Consider the following 14,679-nt stretch of genomic DNA (forward strand, 5'->3'; position numbering starts at 1 on the left):
AGAAGACATAATCTAGGGTGACATTACAGTGCAGTTATGAAGGTACTGCTACAGTGCTGAGGATGAAACATTTAAAGCAAGAAGACGTCCGCCTGTTCAGGATATTCACGATGGCACAATGAAAAATAAAACAGCATGGACTTTACTTTCAGCAACTAATAACAATTAAAACAAATTAACTAAGCTTACATCTCATTCTTATTCCGAAGACCTTGCAATTTTGTCAATAGCTATCATATTTGTTAACACAATCCATTAGGAGTGCTAAGGGCTAGTGTGATCCACCATAGAAGGAAACTAATTGATAGCCATCCCAGTCAGCAAAGAAGTGTAAATATTCATTTTTTAAATAAACTAAGCACCCCCACTACAAAACTAGTTGAAAAATGTATAAAATGACAAAATATAGTAAATAGAGAAGTCTAGGTTGAAATAAAAAAATGAGCAACATAACAATTTAAATCATAAGCTTCCAATCATGTAATCAGAAATGTGACGTCAGAAAAAAATATCAAAAATATCCTAAATCTCTTCACATGCAATTAATTAATTTGCAAGACAAGTACTTTATATTAATAAATATGGTCAATCCTTAGTCAATAGACAGACCCAGAGATGAAATATGTAGTTTATTATGTGGTGCTGGTTGCAGAAAATGAACTCACTGCCCTTCATTTTATGATGCATGAAATATCAACATCCACTTGTACAGTAAGTAATTTCAAGTTACATTTCCAACAATACAGTACTTCCTTAAGATTCAATTGCAATGTCAGCCTTGACTATATCTTCTTCAACTTAGACAATATACTTAATTAATTTACTGATGCAGATAATAGCATTATTAAATTAGGCTAAGCTGACCTCCGAGATTTAACTTGCAGACTATTTTTTTTTGAACAGGTGTTTTCTCAAGATTTGTTGAAAGAGATAAATATTTTAAATGTAATACAGTATTATTTTATAAAGTATCAAAATACTATATTCACACAGATATTGCACCAGTGTTCAAAGACTGAATTTGACTGTTTTATCACTGTTTTATCACCAGCAATACAACTTGATTTATGATAACCTAACTCAATTAGTGGCAAAAAAAATGCTGGAGTTAGGTAAGCATCTTAAAAACAAGACATGTGACTTTGCTATTAGCAGGCTGGGATATTGTGTGTTGTCAGTGTATACAGGTGCCACCAGTTGAGATCACCTTATTTTAACACGGACAATACATTCACAATTTTATTTGTGTAGCCTACCAATAGTACTGGAGACATGATTTCCTAGGGCGAAGTAATAATTGTGCAAGTTAACTTGTTAAAGCAATATGATCATGACATAACAGATATATTAAACAGCCTTTTCAGATTGATTTTTACAACAGAAGATTGTGAGCAAACTTGAAACATGCAGTAAAAGGATAAATAATCTGTAATACTCAGAAGCCTGTAAGTGTATCTGTAATACACATAAAGAACACCACTGTGCAGAAACAGAGGTTTAAATATCAGCAATGCTTTTAAGTGATATGGGGTGTATTTTAAAATTCTCAAAGAATTATACACAGAAAATAAGCTATGTTTGATAAATTTCAGAAATCATTGATTATGAAATATCAAAAAAGAATAGGAGGAAAGCAAATATACTTCCTTTGGAATACAACACTGATGTACAGACTAATGGATTAGCGGTTTCCAGTTTGATGAATCAATTTGCCCCTAATCATTCCTTTGCATGTTCATCTTAATGTTGAGTAAACCTGCTTAATGATTTGATGCACTTCTTGTGCACTGGGAACACAATTCAATGAGTGAAGAAATATTTACAAAAAAATACATGCAAAGGACAGATAACTGGTTTAGATTACAATTTTTACATATGCAGATTTTACTGTTATACCAGTTGATGGAGGATATTGCAAGCCAGCTCTTATGCAAAGCAAAGGTTAGCTGCAAGAACAACTGACACTGCAAAAGACAATGCAGTTTGTTCAGCAAATCAGAATTCGTAACGTGGCCTCAATTCAGAGATCAAAGATGGTACTGTATATTATACATAGAGTCAGAAGATGCATTAAATACACAGAAGGATACAGGCCGGATGAACGTGAGATGGAAGGGGCATAGAATCTCAAGAAGGGTAAAAAAAATCTAATTAAAAACTGGTTAGAAGGAGGAAGAAGGTAAGAGTTAAGAGATCAGATTAGTTGAAAGAAGGCTTTCCATAGGGCCTGGTTCCTCTTTTTTTCCCATTTTTCCTACAGCTAGGTCCTTTAAACAACATCAGTTAGATCCTTTAAACAACACAATGGAGAGTTCCACCTAAGAAAATAAAATCATGATATCCCCGAGACAATTGGCATTAAAACAAAGTGTCCCACTTCTATAGCCAAAAACCAGCAGAACATTTGAGAAGTGCCCTTTCCTGTTAATGTGTGCATTAGGGTTAATATATGAAGCCTACTAATTTCAAAGATTTCATCTAAAATGTCCTGTACACTGGGAAAACTTGCAAGGTTAAACTTCTCTGCCCTCTCCATTACTGTCTCATTTCCAATATGTAAGTATTAAAAGTGCTTTGCTGAGCCAATATGCAAAAGTCATTTGCTGTACACAGATATAAACTGCAGACTGACTTGTCTCCAGTGGGCGTCCTCAAAAGAAAATACTATACAAAGTCAAACATGGTGACTTTCATAACTGTGAGACAACTTTGAAGATGTCATTGAGTCAATCTGCAGCGAAACAAATGTTGCACAGACAGCTCTCTGCTGTAGTCATGTCCCACCTGTTAAAATGCATGCATGAATATTGATAAGTGTAAATGTACTACAAACTTAATATGCTTGTGAGCCGCTCTGCATTTCATTAATGTTACTCAGAAAAAAGACAAAAATATTTAAATCCATTTAACTTTGTTACGTACGTCTTGTAATTCAGCATTGATTAACCATGTTCCACAAAAGTAATGCTAAGCATTAAACCACATGCACACACAGAACAATGTATTTATAAAAGTTCATTGCAATGCTTATGAAAAATCATTTGTATATAATCTGAAACTTCAATATTTATGCTTTAAAAATTAGCCAAAGACTGTCATGCCAATTGAGCATACATGGGCCTATCTTATACTGATCATGGCACCTCATTCACAGTTGTGAAGTTTAAAGTGGGACTTAATTTGAATAATTTTACTATTTAAAATGGTTTATTCTTACCACAGGTGCTTTTCCTTCCTTCCCCATAAATCTCAACTCTCAGTTTGACAGACAGGGCGGTATACCAGGTATCACAAGATAAAAACATCACCAGTTGGGCTCTGCCAATCGTGGCTCAATTGGTAGAAGTTTCACCTGAGCTGCAAGGTCCTAAGCTCAGGTCTGTCATCATGCCTCAACTATACATATCAAGACTGACAATTCATTGCAGTATTGAGGGATTACAGCCCTCCTGGGGTGCCTCCCTTTGGATGAGACATTAAACTGAGGCTTCATATGCCTGTTCAGTTGATGTTAAAGATTATTTCGAAAGAACAGCATGGGAGCTATCCTTGGACTCATAGAATCAGAATGTAATTTTCAAAACAGAAGCAGGCAGTGGGTTCCACTCCCCACTCACTTCCTCGTTCCCTGAAGGTGTACTCCTTCCAAGCGTCCATTCAAGTTTTTTTCTAAATTATTGTTTCCACATGCACTATCCTTGGAGTGAGTTCCAAGTTATTACCATTTACTACAGAAAGTAGTTCTTCCTCTCTCAAAATCTGTATCCCGTAGTCTCTTAAAAATCAGCAACAGAAAGAGTTATTTTTTAGTCTAGCATAATTTTGTTCACCTATATCAAATCTCCTCTCAGTCTCCTCTATTCCGAGAAGAATGATACCAGCCTTTTCACACTAACCTTGTAATGAAATCCCTAAAGCTCTGGATTGGTTTTGGTAAATCTTCTCTGCATTCTGTCAAAGACTTTTTAGTATGGCTGGATAGGTTGGGACTTTTTTTTTAAACTGGAAAATAGGATGTTGAGGGGAGACCTTACAGAGGTTTATAAAATGGAGAGCCATAAATAAGGTCAAAGTTATTTTCCTTTGGGTTGGTGACTTCAAAACTAGAGGGCATAATTTTAAGGTGCGAGGAGAAAGATTTAAAAGGAACCCCAGGGTAAACTTTTTTTACACAGTAAATGGTTCATATGTGGAATGAACTGCCAGAAGAAATGGTAATGCAGGTACAGTTACAACATTTAAAAAACATTTGGATAGATATAGGAAAGGTTTAAGAGGGATACGGGCCAAATGAATGCAACTGGAACTAGTTTACTTTGGGAAATTTATTTATTGGTCTACCACAATTCACAGTTTTTTGACCTTCAGTCAATTTCTTTATCCAACTGTACACTGGCATTTCAGTTCCTTAGCCTCACCTTTATAAAGTAGCCTGTTAAGTGATACTTTGTCAAACACATTCTTAAAACCTATTTGGACAACATTCCCTTCTTAAAAAACAAATCAATTAGATCAGTCAGGAATGACCTGGCTTTTACAATTCTATGCTGGTATTCCTCAATTAACTCAAACCTCTCCATGTTCCAGTTGATTTTTTTTCCCAATTAAGGATTCCAAATACCTTGCCCATCACTAATGTTAGATTAACTGGCCTGTAGCTATTAGGATTATCTGTGCAACCTTTCTTATGTAAGGATGTCACATTTTCCTGGCCAAAATGTATCCCTCAGTCAACTGGTCATTGTCACATTGCTGTTTGCAAGAAATTGCTGTCACACTTCCAATATTACAACAGTGACTACATTTTAAAAAGTGCTTCCTTAGCTGTGAAACATTTTGAACCAGTGGTTCTGAAAAGCAATATAGAAATGCAAGTCTTTTTTTGTTCTGCACTATCAGCAGAGCAGTAAATAAATTTAATTTCTTTCACAAAAATAATGTAATTTCTTGGGATTATTCTTGAGAACTTTTTTCTATTAGAAAGAATAATACATTTCACAATTTTGAAAGAAAGGCTGAAATGAAACAATTTGTACACTAAAGAAAAATCTGCTCGAAGCAAGTACCGTTAACTATTATAGAGCAAATAGTGCAATATCAGCGATTAGAAAGATGGAGAAACCTATATTTTTCTTCAATTAAGAAAAAGGTAGAATGACAACTTCACAAAAATAACCATTTATCCTCTGGACCAAGAACAATGACTTGTGTTTATAAACTAATTTCATTGTGGGAAAAAACATCCCGAGGCACTTTTGCGGAGTATACAACCAGATAAAAATTGATACCAAACTAAAAAAAAGATATATTAGGAAAGTGTGGTGTGAAAGTGTGGTGAAAAGAAGTAAACGTGGACAGTTTCAGAGAGAGAATTACCGATCTTGGGGCCTAAATAGCTCAATGCAGAGCAATCACTGGTGAGGAGAAGGCAGTGGGGAGTTGACAAGTTGGAGAAATGCATAGTTCTGTGCAAGTTATAGGACTAAAGGAGAGTACTGAGATGGGAGAGGTGAGACCATGGAAAATGGAAACATAAAGATGAGAACTTCAAATTTAAGGTAGTACTGGGGAGAGAGTCACAGGAGTTCAGATGACATAAGACAGATAGGCTGGCACAGCTTTACCCAAGTTAGGGTGTGAAAAGCAGAGTTTTGGACATTTTCAAGTTTATGGAAGTTGGAAGGTGAGAGACATGATAAAGAATATTGGAACAGTAAAGTCTGAAATTAACCAAAAGCATGAATGAGGATTTCAACAACAGATAAACCTATCTAGGGCAGAGATAACAAGGTTACAGAGGTGGATGTTAAAGATCTTTTGTGATGTACAGGTTATGGGATTGCAGGTTTATTTTAGGGTATAGCATTCCTAGACTGTGAACAATCTGGTTCACCCTTGAGACAGTATGAGTAATTTAGATAGAGTTGTGAAGCCTTCGCTGGGGGATTGATGTGTGTGACATCAAAATTTTTTTTGCTTTTCAGGAGAGATAAGAAATTTTATGAATGATTCAATGTACTGAAGTGTTAGTAGAAAGGTTTCTCACTCACCGTTTCTTGCTTGGTATGACACCAATCTGCTCACTCTCGCCATGAGGTGTAACAAGTCGCGCTTGCCACCATTCATCATCAGAGGCATTAATGACATGTAAAATATCACCATACAAGAAACTCAGCCCTTGACTTGGCAGACAACTGTCTTTGGTTCTATCATAGTCAAAAAGAGCACTGCAAAACAAATGGCAAAAGATATATTGTTAAGCTCAGAATACTTTTGGCAACTATTACAGGGTGATGAGAAAGAACACACACACGCAGTAATGATGCACATTTAAGGTCTGGGAACTATCTCCCCAGAATCCCAATGTCGGTATTAATCACATTGAACAAACATAAGGATAACTGGGCTAGAAATAAAAAAGAAAAAGAATAGGCTATTTAGTCTGCTCTGCCATTCAGTTAGATCATGGCTGACCAGTACATTATCTATATTTATCCATTTTGTTCTGTAGCCCTTAATATTCTTATCTAACAAAAAATTACTTTACAATCAGTTGTTCAATCTTCTATTGACACAGCCTCATCAGCCTTTTTCTCCTTCATGGTGGGAATGGGCTGAAAGCTCCAAATTTCCATTAATCTTTGTGTGAAGAAGTGCTTTCTGACTTAACGCCTGATTTCTCTCAACTATTAAAGTTATATCCCCCTGTTCTGATCTTCTCCTCTAGAGGAAGTAGTTTTAATCAAGTCCTTTGATTATTTAAAATGTTTCAAGAATTTTACCCCTTTCTCTTCTGCATTTAAGGTAATACATACTATGTTTAAGTGATCTGTCCTTTTAGCATTATATATAATTCTGGTGAATCTGCAATAAACCTTTCTCAGCTGCTGATAAGTCATTCTATTGGTGCTGTCTTCAAAACAGTTTTCAGGTTCTTGGCGTTTAGAAAATATTCTTTGCTATCCTTCCTAGGTCTATTTTTCTACATTGAATGGGCAAAACCAACAAGTGAAAACCAACTGTCAATATTCCTTTGTAATTTTCAATAAGTATTACTAAATCATGGAATCACATCCAAAATTTGACATTATGCTTTTGAATTTTAAAAGCACAGGCTGGTTAATTATTCTAATGCACCTGAAGATTTTTCTAGTTTAATCATTCACAGAGATCCCTCTTTACCTCAGAACTTTGAAATCTCTCAACATCTAGATAAATATGCTTTTTAAAAAAATTATTCCTGCCAAAATGGACAACTCCACATTTTTTCCAATCACACTTAATTTGTCAGATTTTTTGCCCACTCACATGACCTTTGTGGCTTCCTTAAAATGTCCTCCTCACAATTTACTTTTCTACCAATCTTTCTGTCATCACAAATTTAGCAACCATACCTCAGTCCCCTTATCCAAGTAATTCATATAAATTATAAAAACTTGAGACCCAGCACTGATTATGCCTTCTCTTTGTTTCCTGTTACCTAGCCAATCTCTTATCCATGCCAATATTATCCGTTACACCATGAGTTTTTATTTTCCACAATAACCTTTGATGTGACAAGTTTTCAAATGCCTTCTTTAAATTTAAGTGCAGTACATCCACCAGTCCTTCTTTTTTTAACTTTTCACTATGTTAACTTGATTAAACAGGATTTCCCCTTGCACAAATTCAAATTTAGTCTGCCTCTTTATCGTGGAAGTTTTTTTAATTTCCCAGCCATAGCTTCTTTACTCATAACTTCTATCATCTTCCCCATGAAGATGTTGTGTAAACCAGTCTGTACCCTCCTGCTTTCCGTCCCCTTCCCTTCTTAAAGGAAGGAATCGTATTTGCCACTTTCAAGTCTTGTGGAGCCTTCCCTCAATGTCTGTCTTCTGAATATTTATTTGGGGTTACTTAGACTGCATACTTGCATTATTTTTCATTTTGTTCATTTGGGCTTTGAGTGTCACTGTCAGGGCCAATGTTTAATGCACATCCCTAATTGGTCTTGTGAAGGCAGTGGTGAGTTGCCTTCTTCAACCACTGCAGTCATTTGGTGTAAGTAGACCCATAGTGCTGTTAAGAAGGTTGATCTTGTCCTACTCAATGGTAGAGATTGTGGATTTTGATCGGTGTTGTGGAATATGGTTTGATACAAGGCATATTGTCAGTAATGCACACTGCTGCCAATGTACATGGAATAAGCGAATGTTGCAGGTTTTAGGTAGTGAACCAGTAAGCAGATTGCTTTTTGAGGATGGTGTCAAGTTTGAGTGCTGTTGGAGCCCCAAGGGTAGTAATATCTGGATTACTCCCAGTGCTATGAGCTAGTGAGGGCTGGAATAGGAGGATAGAGCAGATGAATGCATGGCTGAGGAGCTGGTATATGGGAGGATTCACATTTTTGGATCATTGGAATCTCTTTTGGGGTAGAAGTGACCTGTACAAGAAGGACGGATTGCATCTAAATTGGAAGGGGACTAATATACTGGCAGGGACATTTGCTAGAACTGCTTGGGAGGATTTAAATTAGTAATGTGGGGGGTGTGGGACCCAGGGGGATAGTGAGGAATGAGCTCGATCTGAGACTGGCATAGCTGAGAACAGACGTGAGTCAAACAGTCAGGGCAGGCAGGGACAGGGTAGGGCTAATAAATTAGACTGCATTTATTTCAACGCAAGGGGCCTAACAGGAAAGGCAGATGAACTCACGGCATGGTTAGGAACATGGGACTGGGATATCATAGCAATTGTGAAAACATGGCTCAGGGATAGGCAGGATTGGCAGCTTAATATTCCAGGATACAAATGCTACAGGAAGGATAGAAAGGGAGGCAAAAGAGGAGGGGGAGAGGCATTTTTGATAAGGGATAGCATTACAGCTGTGCTAAGGGAGGATATTCACGGAAATACATCCAGGGAAGTTATTTGGGTGGAACTGAGAAATAAGAAAGGGATGATCACCTTATTGGGATTGTATTATAGACCCCCCAATACTCAAAGGGAAATTGAGAAACAAACTTGTAAGAAGATCTCAGCTATCTGTAAGAATAATAGGGTAGTTATGGTAGGGGATTTAACTTTCCAAACATCGACTGGGACTGTCATCGTGTTCAAGGTTGAGATGGAGAGGAATTTCTTAAGTGTGTACAAGACAATTTTCTGATTCAGTATGAGGATGTACCTATGAGAGAAGGTGCAAAACTTGACCTACTCTTGGGAAATAAGGTAGGGCAGGTGACTGAGGTGTCAGTGGGGGAGCACTTTGGGGCCAGTGACCATAATTCTATTCGTTTTAAAATAGTGATGGAAAAGGATAGACCAGATCTAAAAGTTGAAGTTCTAAATTGGAGAAAGGCCAATTTTGACGGCGTTAGGCAAGAACTTTCAAAGGCTGATTGGAGGCAGATGTTCGCAGGTAAAGGGACGGCTCGAAAATGGGAAGCCTTCAGAAATGAGATAACAAGAATCCAGAGAAAGTATATTCCTGTCAGGGTGAAAGGGAAGGCTGGTAGGTAGAGGGAATGCTGGATGACTAAAGAAATTAAGGGTTTGGTTAAGAAAAAGAAGGAAGCATATGTCAGGTACAGACAGGGTAGATTGAGTGAATCCTTAGAAGAGTATAAAGAAAGTAGGAGTATACTTAAGAGGGAAATCAGGAGGGCAAAACGGGGACATGAGATAGCTTTGGCAAATAGAATTAAGGAGAATCCAAAGGGGTTTTACAAATATGTTAAGGACAAAAGGGTAACTAGGGAGAAAATAGGGCCCCTCAAAGATCAGCAAGGCAGCCTTTGTGTGGAGCCACAGAAAATGGGGGAGATACTAAATGAATATTTTGCATCAGTATTTACTGTGGAAAAGGATATGGAAGATATAGACTGTAGGGAAATCGATGGTGACATCTTGAAAAATGTCCAGATTACAGGGGAGGAAATGCTGGATGTCTTGAAAAGGTTAAAGGTGGATAAATCCCCAGGACCTGATCAGGTGTACCCGAGAACTCTGTGGGAAGCTAGAGAAGTGATTGCTGGGCCTCTTGCTGAGATATTTATATAATCGATAGTCACAGGTGAGGTGCCGGAAGACTGGAGGTTGGCAAACATGGTGCCACTGTTTAAGAAGGGCGGTAAAGTCAAGCCAGGGAACTATAGACCAGTGAGCCTGACCTCAGTGGTGGGCAAGTTGTTGGAGGGAATCCTGAGGGACAGGATGTACATGAATTTGGAAAGGCAAGGACTGATTCGGGACAGTCAACATGGCTTTGTGCGTGGGAAATCATGTCTCACAAACTTGATTGAGTTTTTTGATGAAGTAACAAAGAAGATTGATGAGGGCAGAGCAGTAGATGTGATCTATATTGACTTCAGTAAGGCGTTCGACAAGGTTCCCCATGGGAGACTGATTAGCAAGGTTAGATCTCATGGAATACAGGGAGAACTAGCCAATTGGATACACAACTGGCTCAAAGGTAGAAGACAGAGGGTTGTGGTGGAGGGTTGTTTTTCAGACTGGAGGCCTGTGACCAGTGGAGTGCCACAAGGATCACTGCTGGGCCCTCTACTTTTTGTCATTTACATAAATGATTTGGACGCGAGCATTACAGGTACAGTTAGTAAGATGACATCAAAATTGGTGGTGTAGTGGACAGCGAAGAGGGTTACCTCAGATTACAACAGGATCTGGACCAGATGGGCCAATGGGCTGAGAAGTGGCAGATGGAGTTTAATTCAGATAAATGTGAGGTGCTGCATTTGGGAAAGCAAATCTGAGCAGGACTTAATTGTAAGGTCCTAGGGAGTGTTGCTGAACAAAGAGATCTTTGAGTGCAGGTTCATAGCTCCTTGAAAGTGGAGTCGCAGGTATATAGGAGAGTGGAGAAGGCGTTTGGTATGCTTTCCTTTATTGGTCAGAGTATTGAGTACAGGAGTTGGGAGGTCATGTTGCAGCTGTACAGGACATTGGTAAGGCCATTGTTGGAAAATTGTGTGCAATTCTGGTCTCCTTCCTATCAGAAAGATGTTGTGAAACTTGAAAGGGTTCAGAAAAGATTTTCAAGGATGTTGCCTGGGTTGGAGGATCTGAGCTACAGGGAGAGGCTGAACAGGCTGGGGCTGTTTTCCCTGGAGTGTCGGAGGCTGAGGGGTGACCTTATAGAGGTTTACAAAATTATGAGGGGCATGGATAGGATAAATAGGCAAAGTCCTTTCCCTGGGGTCGGGGAATCCAGAACTAGAGGGCATAGGTTTAGGGTGAGAGGGGAAAGATATAAAAGAGACCTAAGGGGCAACTTTTTCACGCAGAGGGTGGCATGTGTATGGAATGAGCTGCCAGAGGAAGTGATGGAGGCTGGTACAATTGCAACATTTAAGAGGCATTTGGATGGGTATATGAATAGGAAGGGTTTGGAGGGATATGGGCCGGATGCTGGCAGGTGGGACTAGATTGGGTTGGGATATCTCGTCGGCATGGACGGGTTAGACCGAAGGATCTGTTTCCATGCTGTACATCTCTATGACTATGTCAATCCAGATATTCCATCATGTTCCTGACTTGCTCCTGTAGATGGAAGACAGACATTGGGTTGGTAAGAAATGAGTTACTCCTCATATAATTTCCAGCCTCTGCCCTGCTCTTGTAGCATCTGTTTTTGCTGTTGGTCCAGTTCAGTTTCTGGTCAATAGTAATCCTCAGAATATTGATAGTGAGTGATTTAACAATAGTAAATTCACTTGAATGCCACGGGGCAATGGTTAGATTTCCCTTGTTGGAAATCACTTATTGTAGCACAAATATTATTTGCACATGTCAGTACAAGCTAATTCAGTATCTGAATAGTCACAAATAGTGATGCATATTGTGCAAGCCTTGGCAAACATCACCATTTCTAACCTCACCATTGAGGGAAAGACATTGCTGAAACAGCTGATGATGGTTGAGCCTAGGACCCTCCCAAGAGGAGCTTCTGCCGTAATGTCCTGGGACCACAAGCATCAACGTTTGTGCAAGTTATGTCTCCAACCCAATTGCCATTTACCCCAGTTTTGTTAGTACTCCTTGATGGCACAGTCACCATGGGGAAAAAACCCTGTTTTGTCAATATTTAAACAAAGCTGTAATGAAGTTAAGAGCTGAGTATGCTTGGCAGAATGCAAACTGAGTGTCAGTGAGCAAGTTATTGCTAAACAGGCGCTACTTTATGGCACTATTGAGGACCATTCCCATCACATTGTTGATGATGGAAAGTAGAGTGACAGGGCATCAACTGGCAGGGTTAGGTTTTATTGCTTTTTGTGAACATCATATACCTGGACAATTTTCCATATTGTCAAGTAGGTGCTAGTGTTGTAAATGCACTGAAACAGCTTGGCTAGGAGTGCTGTTAGTTCTGGGAACGTATCATCAGCACAACTGCAGGACACATTGGATACAGTCCAAGAAGATTCACTATGTTGTTCCAGGGTAAGGAAGGATTTTCTTATGAGGACAGTATGATTGGGGAGAGTTTGCACTCATTGGAGTTCAGAAGAATGAGAGGAGACATTATTGAAAAATAGACAATCCTTAGGGGGATTGACAGGGTCATTTCAAAGAGGTTGTTTCTCTCTGGGGATAGTGTTGAGCACCAGAAGCACAATCTTGATTAAGAGGTCACCTATTTTAACAGAGATGAAGAGGATTTTTTTACTCCCACAGGGTGGTGAATCTGTGGAATTCTTTACTGCAAAGGGCAGTCAAGGCTGAGTTAAATATTTTTAAGACTGAAATTGGCAGATTTCTAATTACTGAAGGAATCAAAGGTAAGGGGGTAAGGCAGGAAAGTTGGGTTGAGGATTATGTGGTTAGCCATGATTTCAATGGATTCATCAAGTCTTATGGGTGAACACCCAGTGCTTTTGGCTGTTTCTTGATATCACGTGGAATAAATCTGATTGATTGAAGACTGTGATCTGTAATGCTGAGGATCTCAGGAGGAGGCCAGAACTGATCATCTACATAGCAACTCTGGCTTAAAATGGTTGCAATTGCTTCAGGAATGACTTCTTCATTGAAGTACTGGACTCCTCATCATTGAAGCTGGGGATACTTATGAGAGCTTCCTCCTCCTGCTTAGCAGTCCACAACTGGATGTAAATAAAGTTTGCAGAGCTTAGGTCTGATCCTTTAGCTGTGAAATCATTTATTCTTGTCTGTCACATACTGTTTCTGCTGCTTGTAATGGAAGTAAATCTGTGTCATGGATTCACTTTGTTACCACATCACTAATAAGTATGCTGGTGCTGCAGAACCAGCTTTGATCCCCTACTTAATGGTAATGGTAGATTGGCATGTATGTAAAGTCTTCAGGTTAAATTGTAGCTCAAAATAATTATCCAGCTGTTTCTGGACCACAACACCTCATGGTTACCCAACCTAAGTTGTTGGGTCTATTTGAAATTTCTCCAATTTACTGCAAGGGCTGTGCCACACAACATGATCAATGGTATCCTCAATGTGAAGTCAGGACTTTGATACCATAAATACTCTGCAGTTGCTACCCTTACCAATACTGTCTCCATGACAATCAGTGAGAACACAAACACGTTTTTCTCTTATGGTTCACTTACCACCTAACATTGATCCAGCTATGTCATTTAGGGCTCAGTGAGCTCCATCAGTAGTGATGCTACCAAGCCACTCTTAGTCCCCCACCAAGACCCACTGAACATCCTTGCCATCCTCAGTGCTTCCTCCGAGTAGTGTTCTGATCATCAGTCATGAAAGGCAGTTGATGGTAATCAGCAGGAAATTTACTTGCCCATGTTGCACCACATACCATGAGTCCAAAAGCAGTGCCCAGAACTGACATTGGCAATTCTTAATCTTTTGTTTTCTACTGTAAGCTCTATATACCCAGTGTAAATTTTAAAATGCTCTATACCACACTGATTTCTTAATTTCTCATGGTAGAAGCTGAAACAGATAAACTCCAAATTATTAAGATGACAAGGAATCAGTTAGGAGCTATGCTTCTATTGTCTTCTTAAATATTCTAACAGTTAGATTTAACTTCCCCTTTAGGATGATGGTAATACTGTAAGCTGATAAGTTAATTGAAACTCCACTGAAAACAGGAGTTTATTTAAAAATAAAAATTACTCAATACCTGGTCACATCAAAACAACTCAAAGCAATGAAAAATGAATTATTTTGAAGTGGTGGGTATAGTGTCAATTATTATGTAATAAGTGCAACAACGTGACTAGTTTCAAGAGGAAGTAAGTGAATGAGATACCCATTTCTCGATTAAACTGCTATACTATCTCTTGCTAACTGAAATCCTTGAGTGTATCCAAAAAGCATATCCACCTCCTCATCTGTATAAAAAAAACTTACCGGACATAAAGCGAGCGTTTCTCACTGGTCCGTAGGGAGCCGGATCCAGAGCTCATACTGCTGTTCATCATCTGTTCCCGAAGGTCATGGATTTTAGACTCAAAACGGCTGTACTCTTAAAACAAAACAGAATTATAGATTGGCAGCAGAACTAAAGCAATATGAAGTAATTAACTAAATGATTAGACAGCACTCATGGAGTTCTTCCCTTGGCCTCTCACACGATACTCCTCAGTGACTTTATCTGAAAACACTTTCTATTCCACATGTGTGCTGACAGCACCCAGCTTCACCAGCAGCTATACCCCTCTATGGCTTCTG

The 14,679-nt window shown here is 38.8% G+C and overlaps 1 protein-coding gene across 12 annotated transcripts in view; it reads right to left on the minus strand.

The window, feature by feature from the left end:
• The window catches only part of dlg3 (discs, large homolog 3 (Drosophila)), a 534,760-nt gene that overhangs the window by 33,117 nt on the left and 486,964 nt on the right, over positions 1 to 14,679 (minus strand). For all 12 annotated transcript variants that reach the window (XM_072595179.1, XM_072595178.1, XM_072595175.1 and 9 more), the window contains 2 exons: positions 14,359 to 14,473; positions 6,051 to 6,227 (listed from right to left, as the gene is read on the minus strand). In XM_072595179.1, the coding sequence (XP_072451280.1) occupies positions 6,051 to 6,227; positions 14,359 to 14,473 (292 nt within the window). The remainder of the gene's footprint in view (positions 1 to 6,050; positions 6,228 to 14,358; positions 14,474 to 14,679) is intronic.

This window comes from Chiloscyllium punctatum, chromosome 25 (assembly GCF_047496795.1).
Source record: "Chiloscyllium punctatum isolate Juve2018m chromosome 25, sChiPun1.3, whole genome shotgun sequence".
NCBI lineage: Eukaryota > Metazoa > Chordata > Chondrichthyes > Orectolobiformes > Hemiscylliidae > Chiloscyllium > Chiloscyllium punctatum.